At 35.6% G+C, this 22416-nt stretch overlaps 1 protein-coding gene across 22 annotated transcripts in view; it reads left to right on the top strand.

Annotated features, from left to right (window-relative positions):
* Positions 1-22241, top strand: part of LOC105836453 (forkhead box protein P1) — a 290325-nt gene extending 268084 nt beyond the window's left edge. For 10 of the 22 annotated variants that reach the window (XM_036285761.1, XM_036285767.1, XM_036285765.1 and 7 more), the window contains 12 exons: positions 195-299; positions 419-593; positions 2080-2266; positions 3422-3728; positions 4439-4507; positions 5237-5281; positions 6343-6419; positions 6946-7047; positions 12941-13116; positions 16819-16894; positions 17304-17410; positions 18021-22241. In XM_036285761.1, the coding sequence (XP_036141654.1) occupies positions 195-299; positions 419-593; positions 2080-2266; positions 3422-3728; positions 4439-4507; positions 5237-5281; positions 6343-6419; positions 6946-7047; positions 12941-13116; positions 16819-16894; positions 17304-17410; positions 18021-18270 (1676 nt within the window). In that variant the 3' untranslated portion in view covers positions 18271-22241. Of the gene's footprint in view, positions 1-194; positions 300-418; positions 594-2079; positions 2267-3421; positions 3729-4438; positions 4508-5236; positions 5282-6342; positions 6420-6945; positions 7048-10748; positions 10880-12940; positions 13117-16818; positions 16895-17303; positions 17411-18020 lie in introns of all 22 variants that reach the window. The other 12 variants (XM_028188980.2, XM_028188983.2, XM_028188977.2 and 9 more) reach the window with 8 other exon arrangements.
* The last annotated feature ends 175 nt before the right edge of the window (positions 22242-22416 follow it).

Here is a 22416-nt window from a genome sequence, read left to right as displayed (position 1 = left end):
CTACAATAGATATCTATTGGTATCAGTATTATTAAATTGATTATCGATTTAATATTGTAATATTTCCATTTTAATTATGCTATACACATCACAGTCTTTTCTCAATTATTACATATTCTCGTGCCTAATCATGACAAATGAGCTTATCATCTACTTAGTCATTTATAAATGCTTTTTTTCTTAATTTCAAGCAGCATTACCACCAAGTGATAATCTACCGTCATGGAAGTCAGAGCCCTCGGATACGCCGGAATCTCATCAGAATTCCAATGTGTCAAAATCCAATTCTGGATTGAACGGTAAAAGAATAGTATCACGCTTCTCTTTGATCTCGCGCGCGCTCATTTTGGTACTCTAATTTCTCCATGCTTATGTTTTACTTTTGCGAATGCGACGTTCGTTTGCCGAACTATCGCAGGCATTCTGAATTCGATAGCTTCGAGCCGACGATCCGAGGTGAACGGCACAACACCGATGGACGAGAAGCCACTGGACGCCTCCTGCAACGACAAGGTTCATCCCCTCTATGGCCATGGGGTTTGCAAGTGGCCAGGCTGTGAAGTAATTTGTGAAGACTATCAAGCATTCCTTAAGTGAGTTTTCCAATCTATTTTTCTCATCTATTTTGTTAATTGCATTTTTAACATATAAAAATTATTTGAATATTTTTATTGTAAATCTGATAAAAATTTTCTCCATACACCAAACAACAAATTTTTATGAGTACAATTTTAGTATTTTTTTTACTAATGACATGAGGAAATTTCTATTGTAATTTATTTAAATTAATAACAAATCGAAAAACATACATGATTGCGTTGAACGAAATCAGACATTATTGTTTATAACACGATATATTTTGGAGAGACAAACTGTTTTTAAGCAAACAGATAAACGCAGATAAAGAAGTCGAATATCTCGTGTAGGGGAGACTGAAGAAATAGAAGGAATAAAGTCGATAATTAAATTGGGAAGAATGAGGCAAAGAAAGTGTAGAAAAATCGCTCGTGTCAGCGTATCTCATTGACATCAGGTGCTTTCGCTCATCGGCTTCGAGCCGCAACCGCAAGCTCGCTGTAGCTCCATCCCATCCAAAAGATCCTTCGTAATCACGTAGCTCGTCTCGGTGCAAACTCTCCCTCAAACAAGCCGTTACTTAAAAAAAAAAAGAAAAACGCTAATTACCTTTGTCTCATTAATATTCACGACATTCGACCGCATCGTTATGCCCCTCAGTCTAATCCCTTTCTGTCCCTCTTCTCTCCTCTCTTTCTTCAGTTCAAGCTCCCTCGACCTTCCCGCATCTTCTTTCTTTTAACCGACTCCCTCCTCTCACCACCCCTCTTTACTCTCTCTCGTCGATACAGCCGTCCGTTCCGTCGACGAAGAAGGATTACGGAAATTCTTAAATACGGAATCTTGTTGGCGTTGTTGGCACCCCCATCCTCTTACCTACGACGCGGCGAAGCTTAATTTTCTGTCTTGGTGTCTCCTGGGGATTTGAGTCCCCGTAGTCGGAGAATGGAAGCGTTACGTGCCCGGGATTTTTCGTGGCTTTCTGACACGCAGATTTTTTGCGACTCTTGCAAATTAATTGCACGTGGCCTGTCTTTTTTATTTTTCGTATTTTTTACTAAACATAATCTGCAAATGTATTTTGAATCAATTATTTCACACTCAAAGTGAAGTAAAAACTGCAGCTTTTAAATTAATGGTACAAATGTTTATTAGATTGGCCATAACAAGAGAAGAGATTACGCTAAAATATTAAATGACTTAAAATAAAATTTCTGTGTATATAAAACATAAACGTAATGATGATAAATTTAATAAATTTATTTAAATTTCATATCTATGATTTTATACTGCACTCATATATCCTTTTTATTATTCAATTTATTTTAACAAAAGGATCGAAAGTAATTTAATGTTAAAATATTATGAGTAATGTTAATTTTGCTTAATTAATATTTTCTTAATTTTACTTATATAACATCGTAATATTTATGATTATGATTGCGTCAATTAAAACTATAACTTGAATTAAAGTGAACTGTAATTGATTCTGAAATATTGCAGACACTTAAATACAGAGCACACATTGGACGACCGATCGACAGCGCAAGCCAGGGTCCAAATGCAAGTAGTATCGCAGCTAGAAATTCAGTTGCAGAAAGAACGAGACCGATTAGGTGCCATGATGCATCATTTGCATATGGCAAAACAAATGGCTTCCCCGGAACCGCCAAAGTCATCTGAGTCATCGGTAAATTCTTATTATATTTATAATTCTTATAATTCTTCTTTGATACATTTATTCATTTTAATTTACTATTTTATTTATTACCATGATAGAAAACATACGGTAATTATAGAAATTTGTAAAAATTAATTTTGTCGCGATTTCTTCTAACAATCTAACTTTTTATGAAATAGTATTTGAGATTTAAATGTAGTATTTTATATATATTCAATTTTTTGATCTTATCTTCGCAGCAGCATTTAGACATCAGAATATTTATTGTATTAAGAAGACTGGTTTATAAATACTGCTTTCTTAATTTCTTACTGAAAAACAATGAACTAATTATTATTAAAAATAATTTTATCTTTTTCTATTATAAATTATCAATATTACATCACGAAACAAAAGGAAATTTTTATCGTAAGCCGCAATTATAATACACTTAAGGGTTCGCTATAGAATGAATACTAAGAGCCGAACCCGGAAAAACGGTCCAACCGCGATGCGTAAACTTTCTCCGCTGCGGTATATTGCTACGAGATCGTAAAGCCGGATTTTCACGACAGACCGGCTCGTTGGAAGATTTTACGAGCTTCTCGCGGCCCGCTAACAACAACGCGAGTTTCAGTTTTAACGCGCCGCCGAGTCGAGTGCTAATTTATACATAAAGTTTGCATTAATAATTCATCGGAGCCGTGGTAATTTTATATCGCCTTAATTAAAACCCCTAACAAGTTGGGCAGTCGGAGAATACCAATATCGCATTAGCCCTCCGTCCAGCGACAACGCTCGACGGCCGACGGCTTAATTATTTTAACGCCGCTGTGTGAGTAGTTCCGCTACGAAGATCAGATTGCCCGTGTACGCCACTGCGATATGTAATAAGATATCCGTTGCAAAGTGCATAATTTGATATTCACATTGCATTAAGTGCATTAAATGTGTATAGATTACATTTATTATAAAATTTATGAAGAAAATATAAATATGGAATATTACATTGTTTTTGTAGTCTATGAGGCAAAGCTTGCATGCAGTAATATTAAAAACTACAACCGTGAGGTCATATTTTTCTGAGCTTTAGCTTTGTTTGGCACTTTAGTTTATATCCCATGTTTATATCTTTTTTTATTTCTACTCTCGATTTTCCACGATTTCGGAAACTCTCTTTTTCAGACGGGCTCGAATTTACCAAAGCTAAATTTTTCCACTGCACTAATGAATCAGCCGCCACCCAACTTCGGGGTCTCTCAAGTGTCACCAGTATCCATGTCCGCGTTGGTGTCCGCCGTGAGGTCGCCCGCGGGTGGTCAGCTACCCCCGTCGTTAAATACCCCCGTTGGCAGTGCCCCGATACCGCTTCCGACCATACCAAACATGTCCAGTTTGCCGCCCATGCCCAATATGCCTGGCAGTATGCCCAGTATGGCTGGTCCAATTAGACGGCGCATCAGCGACAAATCGGCTCTTTCCTTGGCAGGAGGTAAAATCAATCTCTTTGTTTCATAATTTTTAATTATCTCGCCTGAAGTGAGATTTGAGGTAGCGTCTTCTAGGATTAATAAGAGCCAGAATCGCACATTTTACGTTACCAAGATTAATTTTGTTTTGAGATAAATTTTGTGACAGCTCTTCCGTTTTACCTGTTTCAAGGAAAATGGTTGATCCTGTGTTGATAAATTGTTGGTACGTCGAAATATTAACGCATAATGTATAGTATGTTTCGTTATTAGCAATAAAAAATTACAATTTCTAAGAATATTTATTAAAGAGTATTGAATTATTAACAATTTGTTATAAAAAGAAAAAAAAAGATATATATTACTATATATTTGTTAAAATTTTTGCCAAATAGTATTATTAATTGCAATTTGCGAAACACACACATACATTATCTATATACGTTTATTATCTATTACATTTATTGAGTTTAGTGATATTAATTCATTCCTAATTAAATAGTCCTTTTTTAGTGGAACTCCTATTGTATAATTTTCATATTTTATTTATAGGAGCGTACTATATATTCTGCAAATTTAATATTTTTAATTAAAAAATATTTTTTCGATATAACCATTTTCCGAACATATAGCTTTTATACTTGAAATGCAGAACTTGGAAGTGGATTAATATCGTCTCAAAGAAAGGTGAAACGAAAGAAATGACAATTCAGAAATTAAATACTATTCGTAGGACTGTATGACGAGGGCACTGTAAGGCGCAGAGTAGCCGTCGATAGATCTGGAATAGATATTAACGAAGGTAACGATAACACAAGATCATACTCGGAGTGATGCGCGAACTACGAAATGCCATCGTAAAAATTTTCATTCACAATACAACTCTTATTAAATTATTAATAAGAGGAGTTTTTTTAATTACATTGTGCACGCTCATATATTTGAATTAATAAGTAACATTATTATCGCTATGGTGTTAAAACAAAAAATAAATTATTAAGCTGAGAGAAACGTGGAAGATAAAAAATTGTATGATAGCAAATGTTTTTTAAAATTTTCTTTACAATACTAAGTCTTATAAGAAAGATATCAATTAATACATTCTTATTTCTATATAATAAAATAATTATATATTAATTATATATATTTTTAATTACTTTTGACATTTCGAAGTTTGTCACAAAAACATATTCACTCTGACGAAATAAAAAAATACCGATCCTGTAGCAAGTGCTCTTTACGGTCCTCTCTTGGTCTCGTGCCTTTTCCTGTCGTAAATTGTACCACACGCACAGATTACTTATGGTAGCGACTATGTCACGTGAAGCGACAGTGTTCGACACCTTGTTGGCGGCGTAAAACGAGCATAGGTGTGTAGAGAAAGGGATGCAAGGGAATTTATGATGTGATAAGAAAAGAAATGATACGAGATGAAAAAATAATTATTTCATCTACCAGCTCGAACCTCTTTCTTATCGATGCTTTTGTTGTTTCCTTATTTCTTGTGCTGCCCGCCCTCCCCACCGTGTAGGGCTGCCCTACATGCTGGAGCGTGCTGGCCTTGACGTCCAACAAGGTACTGTCAACCTATTTTCCACATTCCCTTTTGTGGCTTACACATTTTCTTGCGGAAGGATGCATCTTGCATGAGCATTCACCTCCTTATTCGTCTTTACCTTCCCTTGCCTCTCCACGTAGAATCAATTTTTCTAATTTTTTTTACTGAATAAATTTTTTTACTGAATAATTCCCGAAACAATTAAGACCGCGAATACTTCAAAACCCCATGCAAACATTTGGGATTGAATAACTCGATTGGCCGCTGTTCATCATTTTTCTTTTGTCGCTTTTCTTTTAAGTGTCGAAACAGGTGATCCATGTATTTGGTTTAAATTGGTTTTATTTATTTTGCAAATACGTAAACTTTAATTTTAATATACGAAAGTATAAATATTCTAATGTACAATTATTTCTAAAATATATAGTATAAATTACGAAAAAATTAAATATGGACTTTAATGTTTGGATTGCCTTCTTTCGATTTTTACGTAATAGTTTTTTGACGCATGCTTCTGCAGATATAAAAATTATCATTATTTTAGAGAAAATTATCCAATTTTTAGTTAATACTGATATATCTTTATGTACAGTTTTAAATTTATTTAATCACACTTTCTTATTTTAAAATTTAGAAATCCATTAGAGAAATTAAGAAAAATAAAATTTAGAAGAACGTAATTTGATTTTTAAAAATATGAAGTATGAAGTTGATAAATCGAAATGATATATCTTTATTATATTATATTCCTATTCAAAATATATATTCATAGCTTTTCACGAAAAATGCTTTCCAATTTAATGTAAACATACATATTCGATTTAATTTTTTCGAATACAGGAGAATACCGCGAAAAGTGCACAGAACTAATTCACTCGGCGTTTAAGAGCAAAATTTTATCATAATTTTGGCACAGTGTTTGCTTGTTTGTTGTGATCCCCCCTACTGTTCAAATTTTTTTGCGTAAAAAAATATACAAGTTTAATAACTTGTTATCTGTAATAATGATATTAGCTTTCGATCCGCTATTGCTTTTAATAATATACAGGATAAATGAAATTTGTTGCGTCCGGTTTCAGAAATTCAGCGAAATAGGGAATTCTACAAGAATGCAGACGTCAGACCACCGTTCACGTACGCATCCTTAATTCGGCAGGTGAGTGGCTAATATAATTGTCGAAGGATTCTCCGGATATCGTATTTTCCCGTCGCGTCGTTAACTTAGCGAATCATTGTGGGGACTTTCCTTAACAATATAAAATTATTTAAATCGTATTATCGTCGATTATTTTAATAATTTGCGGAATACCCTGAAAATTAATTTTCAATTTATTATTAAAAGTTAGGTTGAGTATTATTTTGATTTAATAACGTTTTATGTCGAACTTCATTATATGTTATAATTATATAGGTGTCATAAAATTTATTTTATTATTTATTAATTCAATTTATCACATTTTATTAGAGAATTATAATATTAAAATAATAGTAAACTAATATTTTTGAATATAATAATACGTAATATTGTAATCTAAAAGCAAAAATTTTACACGATGTATTATATGAATTAATATCACGTACGTAGGGAATTTCTTCGTTCATGGACAGTTAAAAACCTTGGCCATGATGTTTTGTCGCTTGGAATACAACTTAATATAATTATAATGTTGCTCTTTTCATAGTCTATCATCGAATCACCCGAGAAGCAGCTGACGCTCAATGAAATTTACAACTGGTTCCAAAACACATTCTGCTACTTCCGGCGCAACGCAGCAACGTGGAAGGTATATTTTATAATTCCAGTTTTATAATTAAAAAATCGATTTTAAAGCGAGAAAATTAAATGAAAAATGGAGAACGGTAAACTTTTGATTTGAAGTATCGAGATATCTAAAATATGTAATAGCTTCTGTTATAATTCTTTTTTCCTAATATTTCACCTTTGCAGCCAATTCTTGCAAGGTGTAAAATATCCTTTTATAGCGGTTCTATTTTTCCACAAGTTAAACGGAAATATATATTTCAAAACATAATCTTTAAATAGCGGCAGAGTTACGATAAAGTGGAAGTAACTCCTCTTTTAACTGGACGAAGTTAGCACGAATCTGTTTGTGCAACGGGAGTGTCACAAGGATAAAACAATCACGCAATTTGTATTTATATGAGCGGATTAAACTGAATGCGCTTAACAAGAAAGGATGACAGCTTATCGGAGAATTTCGGATAATTATATGTATTGATTTGGATTAACAGGCTAAGTGACGTGCCGGGCAGAGCAGCTGGTAATGATAGTTGTGTTGCTTTCTCGAAAAGGGGGGGAGAACTGGTAACATGTGAAATATGACGTATTACGAGTCATTTATGAGCCATCTGTCATTATATTCTTCTCCATTTCCCCTCGTTCGTAGACTACTCAATAGCATCGCGTGTCAGAATAACAGCGATCCTCTTAAACTAATAGTGAACTAATAGTCTAAACCAGCGGTAAATAGAATTGAAATGTCCTTACAGACGATTATTGTACTAATGTTATAAAACAGAGAGATAATAACGTTATATATTTTTCTGTAGGCACATTATGTCAATTATTTTATCATTTAAAATGATTGCTGCCAACGTATTTGAAAGAGAAATCGTCTATTAGCAAAGCCGCATTAAATAGTAACACAAATATGTGTTCATTGGAGATCTCATAAATTGCTTTATTTTGACAAAAGAACGTATATTATTAAAATGATTACGACTTATCATCATTTATTTAATTTGGAACGAATTGAACGAATAAAATTGCCAATTAAACGTCGCGCGGCACAGTAGTAAAAATTAATATATTCCGCGTCTCGCTCGTCAGGCGTTCGAAAGAAACGAATATAACATGCCGATGGTTCATGATCGATTTGTAAGCCGACGTGACAAACCGCTTGTTGGCAAGAGTGTTTGCGCGCGTGCGTTTTTTTACATGTGTGTGTGTGTGTGTGTGTGCGAGTGTGCGTGAAAGTAATTGACGTTTGCCATGACGCTTCGCCTCGCATGGTTATGTGTATATGAAAACATAAAAAAAAGAAACGCAAACAGGTTTGCCGTAAAGAGCAGGAGGAAGCGTGAAGGATCGAGCGGAGCGGAGCCGAGACCAGCACGTCGGCGACAGCGGATGGCGAACAGACACGTCATCGAGCGTGGCCTCGTCGAATTTTACATTCGACCCTGCGGCATGAATAATTGTTGTCGTTGCCCCTAGATTTAGATGACTTAGCTGTGCATTAACGATAAAGGAATGCCACAAACCGTGTCTCTTTCGATTAATCATATTTTGGTTCGTTACATCCTCATGCGGCCTTCAACGTCGCGATTTCATTATCGATTTCCTTCTGTGCTAACAGCGATCATCATCATCATCACCGACATCATTGTCACCGATCATCGTCTCCATCATCATATTATTGGTGGATTTCGCGTCATTATTGTCATTGATTATCGGCTGACTAGACTTTTTCTGTATCTATTATTATTTGTTTGTGTATGTCACAACGCGATGTCGATTTTGGTTCTTCTTCATTGGCTGCCACCTGGAAGACTTGCCCGGCTATTTTTTTTAATAATAATAGTCGTGACTGAATAATTGCATTTATAGAGACATTCTTTAAAATACAGCACACCGTTGCACTTGCGTAGTAATTTGCGCTGCTTTTACTTGACATCCATTGTTTACGTTAGTTTGCGTTATTTTATTTGTTCGCTTAGTATTTTTAAAACTCTATTTACATTCCAAAAACAGCTTTTTTTAAAGAACGCTATCGAAACTATTTTTTTATTATTCTAATGTTCAAATCGTTGTTGGGAAATATACCATTCCGAATAAGAAAACGTAGAAACAATACAGCAGCATTTTAGTTTTTTATTTCAGTTTAAGGTGGCAGCTTTGCTTATATTCTTCAAGAATGCTAAATAGCCATGGCATCCATCTTTGAATGACGGCAAATAGAATAAATATCAAATTAATTTTTCTATTGTACACGAAATATTTTACATATCTATACATATATTACAACATTCATAAAATATATTTTACAAAAATAAAATAAAAGCTGTTATACAACTTTTTACAAATAATTTTGTTTTTTTTTCTAAACGATAGAAGACATTTTTGTAATTTATTTACACACATTTGTTTTGAAATATATCATGAATGTATCATACTTCTCTCACGTCTCTTCAAAAATGGCTGACATGAGCTTTCAAGAGCAGCGTTGTTGAACAGATCATCCTAAAATTCTAGGCCAAAATCATTGTCTACAAAGACTCGAATCGTATTAAAACGAGGATATAAGATCTAGGTTATAAATCGAGGCTATAAGATTGAAACTATTTTGTACAAAAGTGCATGAAGTTATAAAATATTTAAGAGAATTCGATTATAACTTCTCTGTATCACTGAAATATATTCGTAACGTTAATGTGCAAAGAAATACGCATTGTGGGATTAAGAATTTCAGTTAAAGTTAAATTGCAACATTTTAATTATTATTGTTCGTTATATTTTTATGAATATTGGATAAATAAATTTTAGTATTATGATAAAAATATTGACAAACAACTTTGCACGTTGCTTTATTGACAGATAAATGTTATTTGATTACATCTACATTTTTTGTTATTATTGTGGTAAAATTTAATCTGATTAAAATTAAAAATTTCGAATTTACAAGTTTCGAATACAAATCACACACATACGTACTGACAGTCTTATAAAATCATATTTAAAGTAATTTTATATCATTTCAATATAACAACAATAATTATGTTATTAATAAAAATTAATGTTTCAACGATTTGATTCGATTTTGGCAAAATTTTGTTGATTTAGTTTGGTTTAAATGCGATTAAAGAAATAAAATTCAATTCTATACGACGTCAAAGAATCTTAAGTCGCGCATCTCTACCAGTAACGTTGAGAATATATTGAGAACTGTGTTTGAAATATCCCGTATGAAAAAGTTCTAGGAAAACTCGAACATACGCAACGTATACATATATTCGCATAATATTAATTCAAGATATTGATACACCATTGCGGTAAATATCGGGAGATGTGTTTAATCAAAGTCCTGCGCGCGCTTAACGCATAAAGTGTTCCGCTGCACGGGCACTCAACGAGATCGTTCGCAACGCTGCTCGTTGGCACCTTGGCACCTCGACAAATCATACGGCACACGCACAATATCGCACGTCTCACTTAGCAACCTCGCGCCTCGGTCTCACGATCATCATCCATTCTTGCCTCATCAGCGTGATCGGTCATCATCACCCGATGTCGAGGACTCTCTACCGCCTGCGTAACATGCAAGCCCGCACGTACACGTACACAACACCGCGCCACAAACGACCGTGAATCCTTTCTCCCCTTCGCCGACTACCGGGACCGTGATTGAGTTGGCTTCGTTCGTTTTTTGCGTTGCTTATTTAGTCTGTGTATTATTTTGTATAGAACGCAGTGCGACACAACCTGTCTCTCCACAAATGTTTCATGCGAGTCGAAAACGTGAAAGGGGCCGTATGGACGGTGGACGAAGTGGAGTTTTACAAGAGACGCCCACAGCGCGCTTGCAGCACGACCGGGTACGTTGCCCCTCCCCATGGCCCCATCGATCAGAAAGAAAGAAAATAATTATAACCGCGCTTTTTACTCTCTTTATTCTCTTTCTCTCTCTCTATCTCTTTTTCACTTTCTCTCTTCTCTCACACTGATATTTCTTACTGCCTCCCTCCAGCTTCCCTTCTTGAAGCGGAGACCAACGAGACTGACGAAGAATCTTTCCTTCTCCCATGTGTATCAAGGAGAACAGTTCTCTCCGGATCACGAACTCCTACGATTTCACCGTTTCCCGAAAAATCCCTTTCTTTGTATATCTGTACTTCACTTTCTCTTACTCTGTCTTTTTACATATACTTAAATCATATTTATATTCACTCTTATTCGCTTTTACTATATTTATAGTCGTACCGCTGACCACCCCCCCCCCCAGCCCCCTATACTGTCAATATTTTTCTACAGTTTTATATCATATTTATATAACTTTTTACATACTTTTTATACATATTTTTATATATCGATATTTATATATATTTACACATATTTATATATATATTAAGAATATTTAATATTCTATCTTATATATATAGCTCTTTTTATATATATGTATTTTTAATATATCTGTTTTATATATATTATATATATTTCTATATATGCGACTCTTAAAGGCGAACGCACGTATCAGTGCGTTTGTGGCCTTCGTATGTATGTATACGCACATACACGCACGCTCTCCTGTGCATTTCTCTCTACTACTCTTTTTTTAATCATATTTAATCGCCTACACAAAAATGTCGTGTTTCCCTTGTTTTACATCTCTCTTCATAGTATATTGTACCTGTTTGTACTTGATACGTGCGCATTCATACGTATAGATCTGTGTGTGTATAAACCTTTTTATACACCTAAAATGCCATAACAATCTTTACTGTACGTCGCTTGTGTCGTCTGTTTGTATGTTGTTGCTAATATGCAGTTTCTCGAGGTGTCGTTTAAACAATTCGCGGATAAAAGTCTATTGTATTTGTAAGCGAGAAATTGAAAGTTTTCAAAATATAAGTAAGACACTGTTCTTATATTCGGATTTCTTCTCTCAATTGGTGAACAAAGCGCGACGAATGGAAAGTTCCAAACGTCTCTTTGCAAATGAATTTATGTTTACGCAGACTGAAATACTCGAGAAACTACCGTCATCACTGTGTTTGAACCCGCGTGTGTGTGAACTTCTTACTTGCCCGTCGTCGTGTGATGGTAGTCGGCAGTCTGGTGGGTGCGTGGATGTTGCGTGAGAGTGCGTCGCCGATGAAAGAGCCACAACAGACGAAAGGAAAAAAAAATGAAAAGAAACACACAGATAGAAAGAGAGCTTAGAGATGCTAATCACGTTCTCGGAGATGGGAATCCGTAGTACGTCGTGTGTGCTTTTCATAACGAGCATGTGAGCTTTGCAGCGACTAACCCGATCGAGAACGGCGGGGCCGAGTAGTCAGTCTCTCTTGGCCCGAGTCTAGTCTCGAAAAGCCCCCGGAAGCCCGGAAGCGGAATTGCCCCCCTCCCGGAACAGAGTGAGAACCGCAGTGTTGCACTTTGTCAGGTAGTGAGAGGAAGCCGCCTTTACTACGTTTTTTATTATACTCTGCGTACTCTCTGTTTTTATTTTCTCTGATTTGTTCCATCCCTTCTTTTTGCGAATCTGTGCTGCTATTTACTCTCTCTGAAAAGTCGACGTTTCCGAGATCGTGCCGAGATCATTCGTGTGTGTTCCCGGCAGCACGATAAGAGCGACGGAGCCGTCGGCAGAGGGACGTGCCAGCGTCCGCTGGTGCGTCCGGGTCCCGTGTGAAACATGCGCGACCCGGGAAGCATAAACCGGCCTCGCGCAAGCAAACACGTGAGGCCCATCCCCTCAGTGCGAAGGGTAGCGAGCGGCGAGTAGCACGGGCCGAGCGCAAATTAAGAAAACAAAAAGACAGAAAGAAAAAAAGCGAAAAAAATGCGCAAATCAACTGCAAAAAAAATCAACCAGAAACCTTGTCTTTTTTATTCTCTTTTTCTCTATTTCTTGGTGGTCTTGTCTGTGTATACAGAACGCGATCCGCACCAATCTATCATTGCACAAGTGTTTTGTGCGCTATGAGGACGACTTCGGGTCATTCTGGATGGTGGACGACGCCGAGTTCGTAAAGCGGCGGCATCTGTCCCGCGGCCGCCCCAGGAAATATGACCCAACCCCATCACCCACTCCACCCCACCTCTCCGCACAGTAAGCACTACCACTTTTTAGAATTCTGCTGGCTGGCTGGCGCGACGTTCTGACCTTACCGCGGTACTTTTTTATGAACGCGGCGACCGGGACGTTTTCGCTTGGTCGTTGTCTACAAATCGAACCACTAAATGGGCTTTACAACCTGCTGCCTTTGAAAGTCTTTGTGCACATTTACTCCGCGGATGTGCACGGTTGCAGCTGTTACTGTTATATTGACGTAACGACATGCCCTTTGGAATAAAGAAAAATGTGCTTCGAAGCAGCGAATTTACTTCGTCATATTTCTGTATTAATAAATTTATGATAAATGAAAGAAGATGAATATATAATGTTAAACGTGAATTAACGTGAATATAACGAAATGAACATGAAAATGAATTGAATTTTAGAAAACAATTATTTAATTTTATGTTTAATTTATTGAAAATATAAACATTGTTCTATGTTTGATTAATTTCTCAATGAAGCAACTTAAATTGGCTTTCAAAAATTGTAATAATTTCTTGAATAAATATATATTTTTTATTTTTATATCTTAGTTATTTTTACAAGGCAAACAGCTGCAATTATAGATGCAAAAATCAATTTGGATTAGTTAGATGTTTTACAATCAGCCATAAGTATTAATAAAATTTTTGCATCTCGGTGAAAACGTTTTTTAAATCATATTGCAATACAATTTAAAGTACAACTTACACCAAGGCAGCAGGAAAAGCTCCATGCAGTTTGTCCAATCCCTTTGGAAATGATTTCCGCATCATGCCTGCCTCGAGCGCCTTTAAAGTTCCGATTCCTTAAGAAACTGGACAGTAGTATTATCCCACTGTTATCTTGCTCGTCTATTTGTTATAAGTGTGCAATTTTATAAAATTGTGTAAATAATATTTATTAAATAGACAATATTATGTAACTGCTAATAATAAAGGTGTATGACCTTATTAAAAATAAGAAAATATAATTTTACTTTTTAATTTAATTATTTTTTTATTACAACACATATTGTACAGCAGATACAAATAAAATTTTGTGTGTATATATATATATATATATGTGTTGCAGAAAAGTAACAAATTTACTATGTAATTAAACATTAATATATAAAGCATTTAAATTTCAAACAGTTTTAAAATTTATATATTTTTTTAATACATATATTCTTTATTTATATATTTTTTTATCACATTTGTTTCTATAATTGCATTTTTCCTATCAAAATGTCGAAATAATATTTTAAATAAATAAATAAATAGATAACTTGTTTCTTATTTAACGTTTTAAATATGAATTTGAACATAGAGATGTTATTCATTTAGTTGTCAAGATAATTAATGTTTAGAATTTAAAACGAAGAAGATATTTAGTCTAACGTTTAGTAATACTTCATATTTAGTTCTAAGTTGATCAAAAAATATTTATAATTAAAGAAATAAAATTTCCTTTGTAAAAAAATAACAGGGTTTTATATTTAGAAAACATGTGAATTTTGCACACTTTTGCAAATGACGTCCAAGAATTCATAGGATATCCTCGTATACGTCACCAGTATTGTAACCCGAGGCTCTTGCACTCCGTGCTAGCTTGAATCCTGCACGGTCCTGCAACGTCCCAACAACAGGACGATTGGTCAGAGTTGCCGGATCTTCAATGTGTCTACTAGTTGCTCGCATGGATTACCAGGAATCCTTAATATCCGTTCTTCCGATTAAGCCCTCTAAATTGTCCCGTCCACTTGGAAAACACTGCTTATAAACGTATATACGCTTAATATAGTGCTGTTCGCGTAGCGTCTCGTGTGAAAGTGGTGTGTTTCTGCGGGCAAGCGTTCTTTTGTGTTGAAGTTTTGCTTTTGTTTCTCCTTTTTTCGTTCTGTTTGTTCATTTGTTCTCTTGTAACGAGAGTATAGAGAATTACTTTTCTCTTCTTTTTATCGTAGATTTGCTATGACCTTTAATAGCGTTTTACTTTTAATAGACGTTTGTAATATTTTACGTACATTACTTTTATTTGAGTCCTACCGAATGATGTAGTAGTATAGTATCCTGGCGAACTTCTGTTTCTTCAGTTTTTATCGGATGCAGTTTTTTTTGCAATATCTTTTGCGATTTTCAACTTACAAATATTTATTAGACGCTCTTCTGAAAAATTCCTCTACTTTACAATTTATGTCGTTGTGTTTAATTCATCAAAGATATACTTTTTTTATTTGATGATTACTTGCATAACTATTTAGAAAAAAATAAAGATATTTTTAAAAGTATCATAAAAAATCCAAGTCTGAGAAAAGATAGTAGAAATATTAAATATTAAATTTAAGCCATTTTAACGAATTACATGACTAATGCTAGGAAAAAAATTGGAAATGCTCTTTCTTAAAAGTTTAAAATACTTTAAGATAGAATGACGAATACCATTTCAAGACAAATAAAGTTAAGAATCGCAAAATAAACTTTAGCATCTTACATCATGCTTCCGCAATGAGCGAATGGTTCTTGGTTTGAGTGAATATGTACGTTAGGGCTACTCGCGCATGTGTAAATTGTGTATACTATGCGTTACAATTATAACCTCGGGTGGAATTCTTCAATCTTCATCGTTGCGACTCGTCTTGTATCACAGGTACCATGTGGACTCAGTATAAAATCAAAGTAATACTTAATAATATAATTAACGAAAAATTTTTACTTATTCATCTTTAATACCTTTTAAAAATTTTATCTACTTTTACTCAATCTCTCTTTTTTAACTTCTCTCTCTCTCTTTCTCTCTTTCTCTATCAACTTTCCTCTTTCCATTTCTATCTTCACTATCCTTTTTCTATTTTTCTCTTTATTCAGCGCTCCTTGTTGCTTGATAAACGGTCTCAGGCAATTTTTTTCTTATCTTCTTCTTCGCATGCTTTTTTTAATCTCTCGTCAAGACGTACTCTAAGACTGAGTACATTTACCATTATTTGACGGTGATCGTAAGAAACCAAAAAAAGCTTCTCTTTGCAAATCGCCGAGAAGAAAAGGGTTTGGCTGATTGCTATACAATCAAATAATCATTATTAAATGATTTGCAAGGTAACAAAAGTGAATGGTAAACTCAGGTAACCTGGTGGCCGTTTATAAGTACATTTGTTTCGAAACTAACGTTGTAATAAAAATGAACGAAAGAAAAAAATACTAATTGATACTATTTTATTCATGAAGTTTCGAAACGGGAGCGCTTTTTTTAAATCTTTTTGTAATTTTTATCTAATCTCGCTCAATCACCGATGAGACGAGTGCGGTGGACAAACCGATACGCGAAGCACTGTAAGTAGGTAAGAGTATCTCGGATACTTTTTTCGCTCTTTTTTAATCTCTTTTTGATATATATATTTATATGTATACATTTTTCATATTTATATAATTCTCTTTGTATCTCTCTCTTTTTCTCTCTCTTTCTCTTCTCTTTCACTTTACACCTCTTTCTCTCGCTTTCTCTATTTTCTCCTTTTTGTCTCTTTAAACGTCTCTACATCTACTACTCCAACATACATACACGCACACAAACATAGTCACCGTACACTCAACTTCAACTCCCTCTTTTCTATCAGATCCGTCCCAACATTGACACGATTAAAGAAAACTCATACACGCGATTGATTTCAGGAAATATACGCACACGGCCGAATTTCGAATATTATTAACAATATTTTTCTCTGTCAATATCTAGGGGTGTACCGTCAAAGAGTCCAACGTTGACGCATAGTCCTACTATGTACGGTGACGCGCTTAACGCCAACCTGCAGGTAACTATTAATAATTAACAATCATTTATTGTATTAATAATTAATTCTTGAAACTACTTATGTCTTACTTTTGCTGTCTTAGTCAAGTATGATTCGATAAACATTAAAGTGGATAAGTGTCGTAACGAGATTACTAATTGAATATGTGTGTTTTGTATTAATCAATTCGTCTTAGAGAGATCTGTTGACAACTTACGAGTTTCTACAAGTTTATTGAGTTTTTTTAAACAAGTAGTGATTAGCAAAAAAATGTTGCCTCTCAAATAGAAACAAAGTTTTAGTATAGCATTACAATCAATAAGTAAGAAGCACAATTACTGTTTCTTAAAGTAACTAATGCGTAGTATCTAAGTGAAATTAGTATTCTGGTATTAAATCGGTAATAACTAACCCTCTAATGCAATTTGAGTATTTCCAGGCACTCGGGGAGTCTAACATGGGATTTTTGAATCCGATGTGCACGTCAACAGCGACAAGTCCTGATAAGGAACATGTGTTACCTCATAACGACTTAATGTAAGTTCACCATTATGCCCGTCACTCATTCGTCCCTCGAATGTCACACACAGAGTACATTTTATCGGATGTTGACCAAAGTGTTGTTAGAACTCGCCGCGATAACTTTTTCGCGTTACAAATCTGTCCAATATAAATCTGTCAAATATGTCCAACATTTTCCCTACATTTTCGGAATGTTGTTACAGCTTATAACAATATTGCCGAAATACTGCCTAGAAAATCCTCCATTTACGGGTGAAATTTGTTTTATTCACGGACGGTGTTTGCGAACAGTTTATACGATCCATTTCGATCGCGCGCACGCGGTGCAAATGCAAGAGCCGTGAAAATGCACCCCCGTCCACGCGACTCTTCCACGCAAAACACAAACTATCCGTTGCAGCCGCTTGACAAACCGCATGAAACCGCGACAATGAAACATACCGGCGGAAAAGCGAGAGCGTTATTCCCCCGCGCGCGTGTGTGTCGCTAAAAAAAATATACCGCCGCGCCTGTCGCGCTCTATGAAATATATATGTCCCGGCACACACCGGCGCAGGGACGCTCTCGCAAGTTTTCCACTCATAAAGCGTACACAACACATTCGTGCGTGTCGTCGATTCAACAGGTCGCCGCTGGATGAACCGGCCGTGCACATAAAGCAGGAGAGCCAGAGCCCGGAAGGAGGGAAGCACGCGAGATTAATAAAGCGCGAGCTGCCGGACGGGCCTATGGAGCAGGAGACGGAGGATGATCAGGCGGACGAGAGAGAGTACTCGGAGAGTCATGGCCACGACTCCGGCCAGGACGAGGATATCGCGGAGGACTTGTCGATGGCACCCGACATAATGATCCCGGAGGATCAGGTCGAGGCGTAGTATCGCTCTGTCGTAACGAGCCGATAAAAACGAGATGTATACAAAGTGTCCCGTTTGTTCGGTCACGCGATCGAGGAGAAAAGAGCCCTTCTACTACGTTGACCAGGGTAGATCAGAGGACGGAGGTGAATGAGCGGAAGGGAGAAAACGAGGAGCGAGTAGAACGGGAAGCCGAAGATTCGAGGAGGATGACGAAGAAAGCCCTCCAGGACCACCTACTCCCTCCACACTCCTCCTACGTACGAGTCCCCCTCAGCGTATCATATCTGTGCCGCGACGTCCCAATGGCGGCTTTAAGGTAACGAAAAAGGGAGCCAATCGAATTTGTGAGAAGGACACTGTCGGTTTAAGCGACGGCGGCACTACCGACGTCACAGCGTCGTAATCTCGGCGATATTTTCGGGAGCGAGATCCTTCGATCCATATCCTTACTCAAGCAATTGCGAACAACGATGTATTTTATTTTTCCTCTCGATCTTTTTTCCGTTTCGGTCAGCCGCGTTATATCTCTAAAATAAACACGTATACATAAATATATACATATATCTTTCTCTTTCTTTCTCTCTCTCTCTCTCTCTCTCTCTCTCTCTCTCTCTCTCTCTCTCTCTCTCTCTCTCGTGTACATTGCATTAGAAATTAATGTAGCGACGATAGGGCACACCGAGCACGGCGCGCCTTGCGGTCGGCGCGCCTTACCGGACGCCCCGGAAACGCAACGGGAAGTACTCTTCGCCGGAGGAACCGATGGCTTTGCGGTTTATGCACGCGTGCGTAAGATAAAATGCCGAGTAATTGGACGCGGACGCTCTAAGTCTTTAAACTTTTTTTACGTTCTATCGAACAAGCAATATAATTTTTTTAAATTACAAATAATTAAAAACAAATGATTAAAAATGATTATATATGTGTTATATGTACAGGGTATTTCCGGTGGTACAACCACTGGAAATACCCTGTTAAAATGTATGCCAATTTTTCAGGTCGATTATCTCGGAAATGATATATTATACCAAAAAGATTTTTTATTCTACGTTTTCAACTTATTTTTTCTTGCAGAAATCACCGGAATACCTCGTATATATTGTGCGAAACGTTTTCTATTAGGTGGTACGATACTTCGTACTTTGTATTGAAAGAAAGTCATGCTGTTTTCGTTTCGTGTGATCATTCGATAACTCACGTGACTAAATTGTTGCGAAATAATGTGCCATGCTCGTCGATGACATTCGACAATTCGGAACTTTTGGGTAAAGAGAAAACCAAATCACGAGGAAGCAATGCGCGGTTCCGCCGGAGAAGCGAATCGATCGGACAATCCGATGGGATTGAATCTAAAACATAAATCGATAAAGCCATGATGGTAGTGATGGTGGTGGTGGGTACGTACGGGAGCGACTGAGTTTAGTCTTTAAGTCGTTCACCCAGCGAGCGAAGAGCATTGTGTTATTCTCGCGATTAAGCGGGTTCTCTCGAAGAGAGACCTCGGTGTATCAGATACAAGACACACACACACACACACACACACACACACACACATACACACACATACACAAAAGTTAAAGTAAGAATCGCATCCGTGACGAAACCGGATGCGTCCCGGCGTACCCGTCCGCTACACTTGGTAGCACTCTGTATAGTCTAGTGAAGTTGATCGTAAGTAGTTTCGTATTCATTAAATGGTAATTAATCGGTCGAAAAAAAAGGAGAAGAAAACGGTCGATGTGTTTGTAAATGAGCGCTGCGATACGCGACGCTCGTACGCACGCACGCGCGCGCGTGAGACGATCTTTCAAATTATACTTTCCGATCGAGCCGGTCAGAAATCCGCGATGCAAAATGATATTATATTAGGTGTATGTAGCTCCGCGCGACACGATCGGGGATGACACTCGAGCGAACGTTACGAAACCGGGGATAAGTGGGAAGATCGCTAACGCGACGTTTTATAAGAACGTGTATACATTACACGGGAAACAAAATTCCAGATTTGACGCTACATCTCGACAATTTTTTTGTACGATAAATATATATAGATATATATAAATATTTAACTTCACACATCGTTTCTAAGGTATAGGATAGACTCAGCACCGTGGCGAGATGGTGCTTTTCAAGTTCCAACGCATTGAAAGCTAGCATTTCAACGTCTTGGACGATTAACGTAAAAAATTTCGAGTTGTTAGGTATTATACGCGTTCAAGAAGATTATATTATAGTTATTAGCACTTCCTTCTGTGATACGTGAATAGTAAGACCACTATATTTAATTATAATATATATACATATAATTAAGGGACTTATATATATATCTATACGTTACAAGTCGTTTTTGGTTGCTAAGTCTATTGTATATCACAAATTTTCCTTATCAATTACAGGTAATTAATGTATGTCACGCTATACCGAATCGAATGTCGAAAGAAAAAAATATTGCATAAAACAATAATAAGGTTAAACAATAATCACGTTAATGATCTCCCTACTTCTCTAAGCATGAAGTCTATAAATAAATTAAAAAAGGTACTATGCATATACACATATATTAATACGTATACGTATCGAAATTGTAAGGAATTAGATGTCGACAGCCCTCTCCATCCAAATTTTTCTCCTCCCTCCCACACCCGTTCCTAGTCTTATATGCACACACACACACACACAAAATCGAGGACAGTATATTTCTTCTAAAGTGCGCGGTTTTCAAATCCTGAAACGCAAGTGTAGAAAACGAATCCATGTCAGTATGGCAAACACTTTAAGTTGTATTCGACAATTCGAATTTCTCTTGAGCCATATTTTTTTAAATTTTCCTATGTAAACAACATATTTGTCGAGCTTAGAAGCTAATGCAATTACCGTAAGGCGTTTACGTCACTTCCACGCAACAACTGGAGACGAAAAGCGCATTTATATTTTTTATTAGTGTGGCATTATGTGCAATTCGAAAAACGATAATTTCCAGGAAATAAGATCTATGCAAACCTCGTATGAAATATTTAACTTTGAATTAAATAAAACAACTTCTTGGCAACGTCAAATACTGTAGAATATTTAAAAAAAAGTTTCGAAAAATATTTCACAATTGTTTGATATCTGTTGTTTATTCACAGTTGTCTTAGTTTTAATTGCAAATTCCAGTTGCAACTTTAATTTTAATTTTATTGATGTTTTAGTACATCTGTAAGTAGAATACGGGAGTTTGTGAAATTTTATAATGAGTTCTTTCTTAAGTGAGCGATGTTAAAACGCATTGTAATAAGATAACGATTACGTGAAATTGTTTTTTGCTTGTATTCTTTTATCTCTAAGTGATATTTTTTCTATTATTATTGTAAAAGAAATGTAAAGGTAATTGAAATCACGTAAATCACAATTGAATCTTACAGTAGAAACTCACAAACTTTCGCAGTCTAGTTATAAGATGCAAAAGTAACATTAAATTTTATTAAAGAATGAATATATTGTACTTCATTCCTCTTTTTCTGTTTATCTGTCTAAGCAGATATTATCTTTTCTCATTTTGGGAAATTGAATTGTAATAACGTGAATGTTTGAATTAGTTATTTCAGTGAAAAATCGTATAAAAATAAGAAAATACGATATATTGATATAAAATATTACGAATTTTATGTTTTAATTTGAAATTTTTAACAATCAATAATTGACTAAACCTGTGCATATAATTTGAGTAAATCTTTTCTGCAAGTTGTTTACAAGTTTTATCATTATTACATATTTGTAATATGTGTTATTAAATGACTTTATTCGGTTGTTACAAGCATTCTTTTATTAGAAAACATTGAATAAAAGAAACAAAAGTTTGTTAAATATATATTGATAAATTAGTTATATGTCAATAACCTTAATTACACATTAATAATTTATTATTAATTATAATTTATAGAAATGCGTTTCTTCATTTTTATAATTGTCGAATATTGACAAAGCAAAACATTACTAAAAAAAAAAAATTTTAATTTTCGCATTTTAAGTGATAAGTAATTTCAAATCGCCACAGTTCAGCTTTAATTAATAAGACATACATATCTGCGTTGTGAGGCTTGACAGACTTGTGCGCTACATAATTTAAAACGCGAAAATTGATATTTGCATGTACTTGTCCCGAGTGTAAATTTCTCCGCAGGG

This window comes from Monomorium pharaonis, chromosome 4, assembly GCF_013373865.1.
Source record: "Monomorium pharaonis isolate MP-MQ-018 chromosome 4, ASM1337386v2, whole genome shotgun sequence".
Taxonomy (NCBI): domain Eukaryota; kingdom Metazoa; phylum Arthropoda; class Insecta; order Hymenoptera; family Formicidae; genus Monomorium; species Monomorium pharaonis.
This window is presented reverse-complemented; position numbering and strand designations above follow the sequence as displayed.